The sequence below is a fragment of the Camelus dromedarius genome, chromosome 36 (assembly GCF_036321535.1).
Source record: "Camelus dromedarius isolate mCamDro1 chromosome 36, mCamDro1.pat, whole genome shotgun sequence".
In the NCBI taxonomy this organism is placed as follows: domain Eukaryota; kingdom Metazoa; phylum Chordata; class Mammalia; order Artiodactyla; family Camelidae; genus Camelus; species Camelus dromedarius.
This window is the reverse complement of record NC_087471.1, coordinates 9,967,317-9,984,510: the sequence shown is the minus strand read 5'-3', so window position 1 is coordinate 9,984,510 and position 17,194 is coordinate 9,967,317. Positions and strand designations below refer to the sequence as shown.

Sequence of the window (17,194 nt, the reverse complement as noted above, 5' to 3'; positions counted from 1 at the left end):
CAGACTCACTGGGATGAGAAACCAGAGGCTGAGAGCAAAGATCACTCGGTTCCCTTCTAACGGAGTAAACAATAAAGAATCCTCTTTTTATAAATTATATCAATTTTGTTTGTCAACCATCCTACAAGTTCCAAAGCAAATGTATACAGAAAGCGTAGACTCAGCTCCTTAATCAATCTCCTTATTCTGAAAAAAAGAACTGTTGGGTTTTTAATGAACCAAAATAGTGAAGGCTTAAGTTCCATCATATTAATAGAAATCCCTTGGTTCATATCTTGCCCCTGGAAATTCATATTTAAAGTTATATAGCTTATATAACGTTATTCATCCAACTCCTAATTTTCACCAGAAAATCATTGTTCCCTTTTATTCCACTTATCGGAATAAATCCACAGAGCTTCTTAGCATAAGCATAATCCCAAAGAAGAAAAAAAAATTTGTTTTTTAATTTCTGGAAATAAAAGTTATCTGCAAGGGGCTCCTCCAATCTCTTTTACATGCAGAGGCAGTTGGGTGCAGTGTCTCCTCTGGGAGGGATGCGGTTTCCCAGGCAACCTGCCCTGGTTGTCAGGGAGAGACCCTGGTGCACTGGTGAGCGGGGCTGTTATCAGGCCCGCTGCAGCCTGGGCTGGGGGAGCGGAGAGCTCGGTGCGGCTGCTTCGTGCCAGTGCACACAGCTCGGTGTGCGAGGAATGCTAAATGGGGGACTCAGAAACCCCAGGGACCAGCAGGAGTTGCTTCCTGTTTGATGACGTGGCTGTTCATGAACTGGTTCCTAAGAAGAGATAAGAAAATGGAGGTTTGCAGCAATGCAGTGTTTTCTCTGGGGCTCTGTTGGAAAGCTGGCTGCTCTGTTCTGCAAACCCTAACACGGTTTTCTTCTCATCTGCTAACTACGGTACTTTCGGGATTTTTTCCTTGAGGTTTCATTTCCTCCAGCTGGAAAGCTCTGAATTCCCTCACAGCATTTCATTTTCATGGCTCTCGCCTTCTGGGTAAAATCTGTTAAAATATCAAATTTTTTTCCAGTTGGCCCAAGAATAATTTTTGGCCTCCTGTGAACAATGCTTTTTACTTTTTCACGTTGTATTTGACCTAAGCAAACTATAAATTACCTAAGGGTAAACTACAAATTAAAAACAAAAAAGAATCAAAGGGAAAATCTGAAAAAGTTCCAGAAGAAAATTCAACACTAATGTTCTTACTTTCCCATTTGGTAACATTTTCCAAAGAATTCATTTTATATACATGCTCTGGGAAAACATTCAACGTTTCTAGATTTTATTCTCCATTTTAAAAAAATGTAATGATAATATATTCATCAAAACATATTGTAACCCTGCATTTCTTCCAATTGCACGATTACCGGTCTTTGCTTTATTGTAATGCAAATTTAATACACTTATTCAACAAGCTAGTGGATCAGAAATATATCCTGCCAAGAAGCACTGCAAATAAGTTCACGTGAAATGGTACTAGAGTCCTGCAGAAATATAAGGAACCATGTCTTTCTCTATGAAGGGCACTAGCCTTATTTCACCTTTTACATGAGACCCAGCTTACAGAAGAGGTCCCAGCTGATTTAAAGACTATGGCGGTCTCTGGTCAAGATAAAATCAAGCATTTGGCATTGTTTTTTAAAAAAGGACAACACGCCCCAAATGAAGTCACTTATGCTATGCCCCATGTCACCAAGGCTAAGCCTCATGCCACCAAATAAAGATTTATCTTGGCTACAGTTTTGGCTGTGGCCAAATGAAATGAAATCTTAAGCCAGTCAACCACCAGCTGGGAATCTGCCTGGTAGACATCCTGCCATTCCCTAGAGGAAAGGAACCTTGTAATAACCCACCTGCTTTTTTGCCCAGAATCACTTCCTTAATTCCCGTTCGCCTCTGCCTATAAAAATCTTTCATTTTGTGCAGCTCCTCGGAGCTCTTTTCTATCTGCTAGATTAGATGATGTTGCCCAATTCAAAACTGTTTTTGCTCAAATAAACTCTTAAAAGTGTATTATATTAATTCCTCCACTTATTTTAACAGCATCGCGAGTCAAAATAGTCAAGTATGTCAACAAATGGGAAGAACACGGTGATAGGACATCCAGAGGGGAAATGGCCAGCAGGCCAGGGAGCCTGGCCATTGTCATCCATGAGCTCTGGCCATGCCCGCAGGGCCCCATAACCATGCTAGGAGTTCAGGAGACACAAGGGGGGGAAATGGCCATCGCTGAGCTCCAAATATATTAAAGGAGCTCAACCTTCACCTCCGTAAGGAGACACATTAGAATGAAAGTGTAAAACAGGGCCTCAGAGCCCTCGCTCCATCTCCAACTCCAAGAGCAATCTATGCTGAAATGGTCCCCCAAAAGGCAGCACGGAAGGGGAAGAGCTGAGTTCAGCCTTGAAAGGCCCAGGGGGATTTAGATGGGCTGTGAGGAAGAGAGCAGACATCCCAGGAGGAAGGAACTAAGCAGCAGTCAGCCTCAGGGGTGGAAGCAGAGATCCAGAACACTTGAGGTTAGCAGCAAGTCAGAGCGAGTTTCTGACTGCAGGAGGAAAAGCGCCGTGGCACAGACCACACGAGCTACTGCTGTTTTCTTAGCAGTGATAGAATGAAATCTGACGTTTAAACAGATACTTGATCGCGGTGCTCACAGTTAGGCTGGGAAGAGTGAAAGCAGCGACCATGGAAAGAAAGTGTAATGGTTAATTTTATGTGCCAAGTTGACTGCGTAAAGGGATGCCCAGATAGTGGGAAAACATTACTTCCACATGTGTCTGTGGAAGTGCTTCCGGAAGAGGTGAGCATTTGAATTGGTACACTGAGAAAGGAAGCCGGCCCCATCAATGTGGGCTCACCAGTGTTTTCAGATTAGAACAAAAAGGTGGGGGAAGGGTGAATTTGCTTCTCTGCTAGAGCTGGGACGTCCATCTTCTCCTGCCTTGGGCATTTCTGGTTCTGGGCCTTAGGACACAGATGGGCACTCATACCACTGGCTCCCCTGGTTCTCAGCTTTCAGGGCTGGACTGAATTACATCACCAGCTCTCCTGGGCCTCCAGCCTGCAGGCAGCAGATCTTGGACTTCCCAACCTCCATTCTCACGTGAGCCAACAACCCCTCTTAATAAATAAACACATAATAGACATACACACACAAGCTACTGGCTCTGTTTCTCTGGAAAATCCTGACTGCCACACAAGCCAAGGACCAATAAGGACTTGTTGGAGAAGGGCTATATTAAGTATAGAGGCAAGGATCCGAGATGAATGTGGCTAACTAAGGTTTGGGGGCTTGAGAGCATAATGGAGGGCCACTGACAAAAATGGGGAAATTAAAATACGTATCCAATGTTTTGAAGGGAAAATGGTAAGTTTGGTTTTAGAACTGAGTCTGGGGTTGTGCAAGGACATACACATCCTCTAAGTATTTGGAAATGGAAAGCGGAAATTCTGCAAGATGAGATTTCGATTTCAGGAACCATCCACAGACACGAGCAGCTGGGAAGAAGCTAGCCAGCCAGCCAGGAGAAGAGGGTATGAAGACTAAAGCAATATGAAAATGCATACATGTGTGTATATATATATGAATGGGACATTACACTGTATACCAGAAATTGACACTTTGTAACTGACTATATTTCAATTCCAAAAAAAAAAGATTAGTGAATCAATGTACACTTACAGTTTTAATTTCAACTAAAAATTTTACTATATTTAAAAAAAAAAAAGTAAAGCAGTAAACTGAGGGCAACGAAGAGGGTGATGCCAGGAAATGCCAACTGCACTAACGCAGAGATGAGGCTGGTTGTCAGAGCCTCCTGACTTCTGACTATCTCTTAGCAAGAAATTTGGTGAGGGGATAGATACAAGTTAAAATGATTGATCTGCTCTAGGATGACAAACCCACGGCTCACTACAAATCTGATGTAACCAAAGGCCTGGGCAGCATGGCAGAAACTCAGCTCCATGCAGCCGAGCCTGGGCTGATGCTCTGGGCTGATGCTCTGAACTGAAGAAGGAGGGAGTGGCAGGTACAGAGCCTGCCATTATGTGTAAGGGCACGCTGACACTGCATTCTTCAAATATAGTCCACTTCTTATCACACGTGTATCCATTTGGCTGCAGACACTCTGTCCAGCGAATAAAGTTTTCTGATACAACAGGAAAAACTTTTAACACGGAAACCAGCACACAAGGCAATCCCAAGTCCCCAGGCCCCTGCCCTTCCTGTCTCTTTCAATGTACTGTTTTCCTCTCCTCTACTCATCCAAACTGGGTCCAGTACTTTCATCACAAGCATCCTTGCCATGGACATCTTTGCTCAAAGCATTTTTGCCACAAATGATTTCACGAACTTAACTACTTGGCCGTAAGGCAATTTTGCCGTAAAAGATAAAATGATGAAAAATAAGAGAGACATGAAGAAGGACATGATAAACCATGAGAAGTGCACATTGAAGGCACTTGCACAAATAACTGGTTCTATTTCCTGGGTTATACCTGCGTAGTACTTGCCTTCCAAACCTCTCATCCACTGAGTTTTATATACGTATATATTTTGCTTGTTAATCCATTTCCTTGATCAGCATCACACTTTCTTTTTTGCTAAAAGTTCTCCCTTCATTAAGAGAAGTATCAGTTTCCAAACACTAGGATGTATTTGTGACTGGACTTTGTATTGCCTTGTGAAAGCCTCTACACTGTTGTGTATTCTTGCCATGTCGTTACACGTCTGTTGACACACGTTCCAAAATTCTATGGGAAACATGAGTTCAACTCTGTGCCTTTGAGGCCCTCGGCCTCTTTCTCCTTCAATGCAATGTGTTTCAAAATAAGAAACTAACCCCTGGGGCAAATCATTGTCATCTGTCAGCTCAATAAAGCCATCAATAATGTCGCTAACTGGAAGAAATGCTAACTCATTTCAACCAGTTGAAACCAGACTGTCAAACCAAAAACTGTCAACCAGTTATTTTATCTTTCACAGCATAACTGCCTTCTGGCCAATTAGTTACGCAGCCAGAATGTTTGCAGCAAAGATGTCTACAACAAAGATGCTTACAGTGTACGTACCGAGAACCCATTCAGGTTCTGACTATCTATTCTGTGTCATAATACACGTATGTATTTGAGGGACCAGCCCATCAAAGAGCTCACAATGTAATACGCTGCAATCATTCAACAAATATCGATTGTCAGCCTACTGTGTTCCACGCACAAAGAGTAAGACAGAATCACGCCCTCAAGGAGTCTGCACTCTCAAGTGCTACCTTTCATACATCAGACATTGTGACGCTCTCAGACAATCTGGGGATTTACTGATGGAAGAAAGGTGAATGAGCAGGATACAGAAGACGCACAACTTCCACCCGTCACACACTGACACCCTGACACCCGTCACTCGCACAGCACCACAGTTTGCTGGCTTGGGCTGGCACAGGACGGCAGGGCCAGCCAGCTGCTGTAGCCCGGGGAAGGGTCTGGCCGGCTGCCAGGCCACTAGGGCCTGTGAAGGGGCCAGACCAAGCTCAGCAAAGAGGCCTCCACTCTGGTCCTTGCTGAGGGCCTGAGGCTGCTGGCTCTCTTGGGGCCCACGGAGCAGGCTGATGTCTCTGCCCGCAAGCAACTTCCCATTCCTCACCTCCACTGTCCTCACTCTCCTCTCTCCCCACCCACACAAAGGCTCACTGTGTGCCTTGAACCTGAGGGGAGTAGCAGGCCAGGGCCCCCAAAGACGGTGCTGAGCGTGACACCTTTTCTCCACCACTGCGGCAGGTTCCTAGGGTGTCCCTGCTCAGAGATTTGAAGACGAGGGCTCCCCATCCTTCATCCTGGCCAGTGGAAAGGTTTACCACTGGTCACAAGAGTGATTGAGAGGAAAGTCTGAAATCAGCACAAATCCATCACCACTAGTGGAGAAACAACTCAGAGTGTGTGCCCCACGGATAAAACACGTTTTGTTAGCTACTCTGTGTCACCGTTGGTCACAAGATGGTCACATGATGGTCACATTAAAAGACCACCTTTTTGGTCTCTGCTTTCAAGCACTCACCACACTTTGCCCAATATCCGCAGAACATTTTTGAGTGTCTGATGTAGGCAGTGCCCTGTGCAACGTGCTATAGACCACAGGGTAAAATAGTATCAAACACAGCCCAGCCCCTCCCCACTCTGGACAGTCATCTTTCTGGAGAGTGTCACTCATATGGAGAGACAAGATATAGATTTAATAACCTGGGTAGCAAATAAAGCACCTAGGTAACAATGCAAGATCCGCTGGAAGGAGTCATAAAATAGTACATAATTATTGGTCTAGTAGAAAAGACAGAGATCGCTTAGGTTGGAGAGGAAAGGGATGGGTTAATGGGAGAAATGGAACTCAAGCAGGGCAAGTTTTGAAGAAGAGTAGGATAAGGATATATGGAAAACACAGTATTTTGCCAAAGCAGGAATTTAATAAACATTTAATGAATGACGAAATGAAAAGACTGGACTGTGGAAGCCACGTGGGCAAAATCGTACAAACATCTCCAGAGGCAAAGCACTGAAACACATACCAGCCAGACAATGGGGTTCTCTGGGCGCACAGTGGGAAGAAAGGCTGGGAAGGAAAGTACCAAACCAGGGGAGGTATGGAAGGAACACTCTTACCCCAGGGACTTCAGGAAAGTGCTAAGGATTCTGAATCAGAGGGTAATATAAAGAGCTTCAGACAGAATGCAAAGAGGAGAGATAATAGTTCTGTGTCCTATAATTTAGAAATTAATCACACATTGGGGAAATTTTTTCTAAAAGGAAAATTGTTTTCTATCATTTTCTTTTAAAAGTCTATGTACATCACTCAAAATAAAAGAAACACACATAATGCCTTCTACATAATAGTGGAAGGAATTTGTCCCCAGAGATCTCTTCTTTGTATAAATGATGCCACTACAATTGACGCTTCAATAAAAATGAATATTTATGAAATGTAAAATGACTTGGATTAACTTATTCCAATTTCACCCTCTAAATTTAGATTTTTAAATCACGCCAAAATGTGGATTTTGATTACAAAAGCAAGTTGGGGAAGGAAAAAAAAGGCTGTGACAAGAAAAAGGGAGCAAATTTTTTAAAAAACGAACTTGAAATATGGATGACAAAAGATGACAGAAAGGTGGTCAATTAGACTAAGAACAGCAGAAAGAGATCATCTTCAAAGTGGAGTTATTTGATTCAATAATGCAGTCACATTGCAAGAACCAAAAGTTATAAGCAAGCAAGTCTCCCAGTTCTGTCTCCCTCCACCATCAGCTCATTGCACAGTCCTCTCCCCAGCCATTAGTTTCTTAGCTACCCAGAGTTTCTCCGTGCACACATGTTATTTTCCTCCCTGTTCACACAAAAGTTAACTTTTTTTTTTTCAAACAAAAGCTAACATATTATACAACATGGTTCTGATCTTGCATTTTTCACTTAACACTGTATCTTGGCAATCTCACCATACCTATTCATATAGATTTTCCATGTTCTTTTTTACAGCTGCTTATTCCATTGTGAGGATGAACCATAATTTATTTAACTAGCCCCTACTGATGGGCATTTGGGTTGTTTCCAATCTCTGACTACTGCAAACAAAGCTGCAGTGAATAACCTGGTACAGTCATCATTAGGCGTGAGTGCAAGTATATCTGTAGGATAAATTCCCAGAAACTGAATTCTTGGGTCAAAAGGTACATGCATTTAAATTTTTGATAGATATTGCCAAACTGCCCTCCATAAGAGTTGAGCCAATTTACATTCCTGCTGGCAATGTACAAGAGTGCCTTTTTCCTTAAGGATTTACCAACAAAGTGTATCATCAAAGTTCTGGATTTTTGCCAATCTGAAGAATGAAAAATGGTCCCTGCATTCTCCTCATTATGAGTGAAGCTGAGCATCTTTTTCATATGTATAAGAGCCAATTACACTTCCTTTTCTGTAAACTGCTCATAACCTTTGTCTATTTTCCTAAAGGATGTTGGTGTTTTCTTATTATCTTCTGGGAGCTTCTTTCTTTTTTTCTCATTGAAGTACAGTCAGTTGACAATGCTGCGCCAATTTCTGGTGTACAGCATGTTTCAGTCATACATATACATACACATATTCGTTCCCATATTCTTTTTCATTATAGGTTACTACAAGATATTGAATATAGTTCCCTGTGTTGTACAGAAGAAACTTGTTTATCTATTTTATATATAGTAGTTAGTATCTGCAGATCTCAAACTCCCAATTTATCCCTTCCTACCCCCTTCCCTGCCAGTAACCATAAGTTTGTTTTCTATGTCTGTGAATCTGTTTGTTTTGTAAATAAGTTCATTTGTGTCTTTTCTTTTTTTAGATTCCACATATGAGTGATATCATATGGTATTTTTCTTTCTCTTTCTGGCTTACTTCACTTAGAATGACAATCCTCAGGTCCATCCATGTTGTTGCAAATGGCATTATTTTATTCTTTTTTAGGGCTGAGTAGTATTCCTTTGTATAAATATACTACATCTTCTTTAACCAGTCATCTGTGGATGGACATTTATATTGTTTCCATGTCTTGGCTATTGTAAATAGTGCTGCTATGAACATTGGGGTGCATATATCTCTTTGAATTAGAGTTCCCTCTGGGTATATGCCCAGGAGTGGGATTGCTGGATCATATGGAAAATCTATTTTTAGTTTTTTGATGAATCTCCATACTGTTTTCCACAACAGCTGCACCAAACTATATTCCCTCCAACAGTGCAGGAGGGTCCCCTTTTCTCCACACCTTCTAGGAGTTTCTTGTATATTAGGGAGGTCAGTCCTTCACCTATGATATGAGCTGCAAATATTTACCCCAGGTGTCTTTTGAATTTGCTTATGGTAATTTTTGCCTGCAGAAGATTTTTATTTTGTTGTGATCTACTTTATCAATCTTTTAAGTCTTCTGATTTTCACCATTGGAAAGGTGTTCCTTTCTAAAGGAATTCTGCCCTTGCTCATCCTTAAAGTGTTTCATTTTTTATATTTAACTAAATGGAAAAACATCACATACAGTAGTTAAGATCACAAACTCTGGAGCTAATTTGCCTACATTCATACCGCAGATCAACCACTTATTAGCTATATGAACTTGGATAAGTCACTTAACCTTTATAGGCCTCAGTTTCTACATCTACAAGTGGGGATAATAATAGTTACTACCTCCTTGGGATATTGTGAGAATTAAATATATTAGCAAATGTAAAACAATTTCCACCATGTCTGGCATTAAAGTAAGCATTCAATAAGCATGAACTATTATCAACATACATCTTTTGGAACTTATCTTGGTTTAAGATGTGAAGTACAGATCCAACTTTGGTTGGTTTTTGGTTTTGGTTTTTTGGTTTTTTCCATATGGCTACCCAGTTTTCACATAACCATTTATTGAATATTCCATCTTTTCCCCACTGATTTGAGATATTATCTGTATCACACACTACATTCCCCTACGATTGAATGATTTCTAATCTTCCTCTTCTGTTTATTGACCTTTCTATTCATGGACCAGCCCCGCACTGTTTAAATTATTAAACCTCACTTTTACTACCTGGTAGGGCTGGCTGCCCTTCTTTGCTCTTTTTCTACAGTTACCATAACTATTCCTGTTTATTTTTCTATATGAACTTTTTAATTAGTATCTAGTTCTAGAACAAAATTAAAATATCATCAGAATTTTTATTGAAACCATATTACCTTTATAAACTAACTTAGGGAGAACTGATACATGTTTCCTGCTCAGCCTTCCGACCCAAGAAACTGGTTATGTCTTGTCATTTGTTCAAGTCTTCTTTTGTGTCCCTGAGTGTGTTTTTAAGGTTTTCTTCACATAGGTCTTGCATATTTCTTGCCAAGTTTATTCCTAAATAACTGTAGACTAAAGCTATTGGTTTCTGTCTTCTAAGTATATGTTCTGATACCTTATTAAATTCTCTTGGATTTTCCAGTTATATAATCTTATCATCTGCAAATGGTGTTAGTTTTTTCCTTCTCTTTTCCAATCTGTATGTCTCTAATTGCCTTCTCTCGTCTGACTGCGTTGGCTAGCACCTACAAAACAATGTTAAATAATAACCCATCACTCAAAGCAGGCCTAGTCGTGCTGGGATCCCACTTTAGGCAGCCCTGGAAAAATGAAACATTAAAGAAATTTAAAGGTTTGACTCTTACCTTCTTGCAAAGTAATAATCTACTCGGCCAAAGTTTATAAAAGGAAGGAAATTTTCTTAAGAACACAAAAAAGGGTAAGATTAAAGCTAAGATGAGAACCCTTTAGAACAAAAGTATTCAGCAGTAGTGCACACTGCCCCTAAGCAAAGGAAGAGCGAGTCACCTCCACGCTCTCTCTTGACTAGAACTTTAGTGCGAATCTTTAATATTTCTTCATTAAGCATGATGTTGGCTTTTGGGCTGGGAGAGATGTATTTTATCATCTTAAGGAAGCAGCCATACCAGGGGAAGTGGGTGGGGAGGGATAAACTGGGAGTTCGAGATTTGCAGATACTAATACATATAAAAATAGATAAACAAGTTTATACTGTACAGCACAGGGAACTATATGCAATATCTTGTAGTAACTTGTGGCAAAAAAGAATATGAAAACGAATATACGTATGTTCCTGTATGACTGAAGCATTTGTGCTGTACACCAGAAATTGACACAACATTGTAAACTGACTATACTTCAATAAAGATATATTTAAACAAAAGAAAGTAGCCATGTCTGAGTGTAATTATGAAGAATGGTTGTTAAATTTAGTCAAACAACTTTACAGCATTTAGAGAAATAGTTACATCACTTTTCTCCTTAGACCAATTCAATGATGCATTTTACTAATAGATTTCCTAATACTGACCAATCCTTATTTCTGGGAGTAAATCCCATTGCTAGGTTCTGTTTAGTCATATTTAGTTAGCATTTCTGCATCAGTATTCATAAGTGAGAGGTCTGTTGTTTTCTTTTTAGTGCAATCTTTATCAGGTTTGGTTTCAATATTATACTTGCTTTGTAAGAAAAATTTAACAATTATTTTAGTTTAAATACATACTACTGGAATTATTTGCTCTTTAAATATTTAGAAGTCCTCTGTAAACTGTCTGGACATAATGCTTTGAGAGGAGGCAATTCCTTGGCAACTTAATTTCCTCTAGAAAAATCAATCTGTTTAGATTTTCTACTCCTTTCTGGGGTCAGTTTGGGTCAGTCATATTTCCTAAAAGTATCTATTTCATCCAAGTTTTCAAACTTATTTTCAAAAAGCAGTCTCTTATGATTCTCTAAATTTTCCATTTCTATTATTCTCCCTTCTCAGTTCTTATTTTGTGTATTTGTACTCTCTTCCTTTTTTCCCTTTATTGATAGCTAATGCGGCAGCTCAATTATTTTTCAAAGAGCCACTTTTCAGCTTACTCAGATTGTTCTATTGTTCGTCTGCTTATATTTCTAGTTCTTAAAAGAGCACACCTTTAGCACGTAATCTACATCTGTTCCTCTCCCCAAAAAGGCATCACAGTAATACAGTGAACACTGAAAACTATAAAGGCAAGAAAGGAGAGATGACAGAGGAGCTGTCAATGTTATCTTGGATGGTATCTCCAAACACCTGATCAAAAAAACAGATTTGGGGGTGGGGGGGGAGGTGCCATATATGATAAAAGCTCGGCTTTTACAATAATGAATTCACTAGAAATAAGATCAGTTCTAACTACAATAAACTTAGATTTTAACAACATAGGAGGCCCTCTGAGGCTTTAATTATAAGCTTTCCACCTCCTGCCTATTTCTAGCAATTAATTGCCCACCAATTCAGTTCCACAAGCATGAATTCCACTTTTCCCCCAGTCCCAAAGTTCTCTGAGTATTGCTTTGTAGCCAGGCACTGAAACAGAGACAGACCACCACCACATGATAAGACCAGCAAATTCCTGTGTGCCCTGCTAGCCAGCCTGTGGGGTCCAGAACCCACCGTTAATCTGAACAGAGGGTGCTTCAAATGAGGCGAGGCAGTCCAGTCCAGGTTTAGTTTTAACCAATCACCCGGAGTAGGCCTATTCATGTTTCGGTCCACTTTGGGTAACCTGGGAGAAACTAAACATTAATGAAGTTTGAAGGATTGAATCTCATCTTTCTGCAAAGTAGAAATCTACTACGACTAGGCCACAGTTTATAAAAGGGGGTACATTTCTTTAAGAATACCAAAAAAGGTAGGATTAAAGCTACGATGAGAACCCTTCACACCCAATGTATCTGTACTAGTGCACACCTGGTACCAGGCTGCACCAAAGACACTAACCAGACAGACCAGGTCTTGTCTTCTACAATCAAAAGGTGATGCTCTTGTCACAGAACTTTTGACAAGAGTCGGGGTGCAAATAACAGCAGACACAGACAGAGGTATTGCAGAGAAAAGAGCTGTTAAACAGATTGGAGGTTGGAGTACAGATGAATTTAACTTTCAAAACAATAACGTTAAGCCCATATGCCTCAATCTTATAGCCACTGAAAAACCACCAGAGTTAACACTGCCCATTTCTGGGGTCAGTCAGAACCTTCAGCAGCCTGTCAAGAAAAGCAGCAGTACCAGGGTTGGAGATAGGAAAGGCCACAATCTAAAATTTAAATATCTGGGGGGTGCAAGGAAGTTACAACAGCTGAACAAAAAGGACTTGTGCATCACAGGCCTGGCTCTACACCAAAAAAAGCAGTTTACTGGTTCAGATACAGCAATGTCTGCATGGCTATGTAAAATTCAGAAGAGCCTGGAAGAGGACTACGTCCTGAGGTTTTGCAGTCAGAGTTATTAGGTGAATAGAAAAAGAAATCATTGGCTTGTTTCTGTCATGTTCGTTAATCTTTTACCATAAGTGTCATTTACAGACTGGGGAATTGATTGGGATGACTTTGGTCGAGATAAAACAGAGCTAAATTCTGGTCACTCTTCATCTTGAACCAGTTTGGAAATCTGACTAGGAGTTTTGGGCTTGTTTTCAGATGTCTGGGAGGACACACAAAGACACTGTAGTGTGTAAAGAGGAAATTTCATACAAGCTGGGGAAGTTCAGCATTGAGAAAGTAATGCCTTTAAATATCCATATGAATCCATGTTTGTTAATCTCTTTCAAGATAAAAGTTTAGATAATGGGGTGATACAGTTTAGAGATGGAAAGAGTTAAAGATAATCTGATTTTTTTTTTTAAACTCATTCTCTGCATGAGCTTTTAGGGCTCTGGATGACTTGAAGGTGAAGTGATGGGGAACACAGGAAAAAGATTTGCTAATGTAGATGAATGAGAACAGGTCACACAACGTGTTTCTAAACTGCCTGAAATCCAAAAACCTCTACCTTTTCTCACAATGAGTATTGCATATGATATGCAGTCCTCACAAAGACCTCGTCCTGTATATACTCAATAATTCTTTAAGGAAAAGAAAAAGGGAAGAATTCCTAGGAAACTGTAAGTGCAGGCTTTATCTTGGCATTGAGCCGAGCCATATGTAAAAGATTAATAACTACTTACTCCTCTGACAGCCCTAAAGCAGTGGTTTACAAACTATCCAGTGCCTTTGTATCACCGGAAGGGCTTATTTATAAAGGTATCATTAGGACCACACTGTGACAAGCAATGCATCTAAGCAATCCTACTCAAAGTATGGTCCTCAGCTTGGTGGTCCCGTGCTGTCTGCGACTTTCTCCCGGGCTGTGACAGAAGGTCAGAGTTAAGCTTTGGGAACTTTCAGAGCATTTTAACATTACTGGACATCCAAGCACGTGATCGTTTTTCTAACATTTCATTTTTATTATATTTTCCAAAAGTACTGGTATAAGATTGGAAAATTATCTTTAAGTTTGGGAAGCACAGCTCTAAAACTGACACTTCTGCATAACGGATACACAGCGACAGACCCGGGAACACAGGGCTAGCGGCAGCTCCTGACAACTGGGGGAAACCTGACAACTGGAGGATAATTCTTGCAACCCGAACACTGGAGATACAGTTTACAAACGGCAGGTCGCATCATTCTGTACCATTCCATTGCTCCCAGTGACAACCCAACAAAAAATCGCACCATCGCGGCAAGTGGCCGGCCTCCCATAGGCCGGTGCAAAGAAGATAGAAAAGGGGACCCACACCTGGGAGAAAGGGCGGAAATCGGGTCAGCGCTTTTCCCACCCAGAGTGTGAAGCCGCAGGGGTATCTGCACTCCAGGTGGGTTATACCAACGTACTACATTCCGTCAACGCGTTCGGTGTTGGTTTAAGGGGTGAGCACCTAAACAAAGAAAGAGGGGCGACCCTCGGCCCCTCCCCTGCCGGCACCCTCCGCGCCTGCGCAGACCCCAGACTGCCGACCCTCCCGAGGCCGGCCCTCGGCTCCCTCCCCGCGGGCGGAGGCCGCGCAGGCGCCGGGCGCTGGCGCGCAGGCGCAGAAGGAACGACCGCGCCCTCGCTGCGTGCCCGCGTCCTTACCGGCTACGGCGACCGGCTCCTTCCGGCCCGGCAATGCCTCCTGAGGGCTGATGAGCTTGGAGGCGGAGTTACCCATTCTCGGGACGGGAAAGAGGCTGTGGAAGAGCTGGCGGGCCCTCCTGGTGGCCGAGAGCATGGGCGTGCGGCTGGGCCGGGGGCCGCAGCGAGGGCCGGCGCGCCGGTAGCGGAGGCGCCGCTGTGGGGTCGGCGGCTGGCGCGGGGCGGCGGGGCCGGCGTGCACGGGGACGCGCGGGGGCACCGGGGCACGTGCGCCGCGGGCTCTGCAGCAGCCGCCCTGGAGTCCCGGTCGTTACCTAACTAAGCCTCGGGCCGGGCAGAGGGCATGTTCTCGCCCGGATGCGGCCCAGGCCCCGGAGGCACCAGCGAGGTTTTCTTGCTCCCTCTCTGTACAAAGTTCCCAGGCCCGGAGTAGGTCTTCTGAGTGCGGTACAAAGTACGTGAAGCGGCAGAGGCCAAAAAAAAGAAATGCCCGGCCTTTGAGTTTTAAAGTTCATTCGCGTTTCACAACTTCCTTAACCATTGTTCGGTCTGCCCAGCAACTACCCTTATAAGTCAAAATGTATGTCTATTTCCATGGGAGCCATTATGATAAATTATCAAAAAGATGAGTATTTATCCAAAGTGAAAACTAAGCACAATTTTCTAAAAGCTCAGAATAGGGTAAACAATTAAATATAATGTTTTACATACACATATATAGCCACACGCACACATACATACACACACACAAATAATACGTTGGTAAACCCATTTTACAGGAGGAGAGGGGGAGAAGAGCAAGTCACTCCGACCCTATGAAGGCAGTTTAGGTGAACTAATGGTACTGTTGGATCATTCTTGGTTCTCAAATCATGGGAGATAACATTTGTTCCTGTGACAAATTTTCAACCCCAAAAAATAAAGGTGGGTGGAGACAGATGGGTGACTTGGGAGTTCCATATGTGAAATTTTGGTTTTACACGAATGTTCTGCCAAAATGGGCGGATAGTCTCATGAAGGAAGGAACTTCAGATTAGAACCCACAGAAACGAGAAGGCTTTCCCAGCCTCCCCCCCACCCCCACCCCCGCACACACCGTGGGTTTAGTTACCTGTGTTTGCATGCGGTCTGGGCTGTAATGTGAGGAGGGCAGGAGGATTAGCACTACTGTATTGTAGAATATGGCCAGACATGTGGCATTAAAAGATTAGATTAAAGTGTTCATTTTGCAATGTAGATTCTGTCTGGGCAACGTGGCTCAGCTTTTACTTCTGATGTGGTTTTGCTATGAGATTATACCAAGTAGGTTCTGCAGGCCTTCCCTGAAAACACTCCAAAGTGTTCCTTCTACACTTATAAAGGCCTGGTCATAAAATGATTCTTCTGTCAAAGGGAATACGCTGTTTTTTCTTTCTTTTTTTTTTTTTAACATCTTTTATTGATTTATAATCATTTTACAATGTTGTGTCAAATTCCAGTGTAGAGCACAATTTTTCAGTTATACATGAACATACATATATTCATTGTCACATTTTTTTCTCTGTAAGATACCATAAGATCTTGTATATATTTCCCTGTGCTATGCAGTATAATCTTGTTTATTGTGCTTTCTTTTTAATTAGTGCCTTTGAATACATACTTACTTGCTTTTTCTATGTTTTGCACTTGACTGTATGAAATTAAACACGTGAGGAAGACACCGCAACTGAGAACTGAGGAATTTTTCTTGGTAAGAAGCAACACTTATACTGTGTTCAATGAGAACACACAATAAAGCCACAGTGTGCACAGAGGTCGTATGTGGAATGTGTAAATATGCACACACCTGCCCTTGAGCACTGGTTGAAGAAAGGCTAGAAAAAATTACAATAGTGTTTACAGTTTTGCTGTTCAGGGTAATGGTTGACTGGTTTTCACTTTAAATTTCTGATTTAAGTGCTCACTTCGGCAGTACATTTACTAAACTTCTGATTTGAAATGTTAAGCGTTGTTACAGTGTTCTCAACTGTTCCAGTGGCTATGTTACTTTCATTATTATAAAAAATAAACATTTTCTTTTTTTCTTTTTTTTCTTAATAGGGCATGGGAGAGGGTGGGGGTCTGTAGGGGAAGGGAGAGGGGCCACAACCAGACAAAATGGGTGACACACTGTCACAGTCACCACCGAAGTCACAGACACCACAGCGGGTGCAGATAGAAGCTCCAGCTGGGAAGGGAAGAGAGGAGAGAGGTGGGTCAGCCCCACAGACATCTTGGCTCTGTCCTCTGATTGCCTAACTGTCCCATTGCGGGATGGACAAGGATATGGAGGGTGCCTCTTTCTGGATTCCGCCCTTCCCCTCCAGGCCTTACCTCAGCTCTTCGCAGTCCACCTCAGTCTCCAGCCACCTCAGTCCCCAGGCTTGGCCAGGGATATTCCGCCCTTCGCCTAACAAAACCCATCCCGCAGCCCCTAGCCAAGCTTCTCACCCTGCCCGCCCCACTGCCGGACCCTCCCACTTTAAAACATATTTTCTTCACTGCACCATTGCAGGGGCGGGGCTGCCCCTTTTGAAACCACTATGCACATCCCCACTCCAAGCCCCGAACTGTCTAGAACCTGGACCACGACCTCATCCCGTTTAATACACTCCTGAACCCCACTTCTTGCCATGCCTGAGATCTGCCAAAAAGAAAAAAAATTTTTTA

At 42.3% G+C, this 17,194-nt stretch overlaps 1 protein-coding gene across 2 annotated transcripts in view; it reads right to left on the bottom strand.

The window, feature by feature from the left end:
- The window catches only part of MSRA (methionine sulfoxide reductase A), a 285,576-nt gene extending 270,615 nt beyond the window's left edge, over positions 1-14,961 (bottom strand). The window contains exon 1 of one of the 2 annotated variants that reach the window (XM_031442126.2): positions 14,507-14,961. In XM_031442126.2, the coding sequence (XP_031297986.2) occupies positions 14,507-14,642 (136 nt within the window). In that variant the 5' untranslated portion in view covers positions 14,643-14,961. The remainder of the gene's footprint in view (positions 1-14,506) is intronic. The other variant, XM_031442129.2, reaches the window with a different exon arrangement.
- Positions 14,962-17,194: the final 2,233 nt, after the last annotated feature.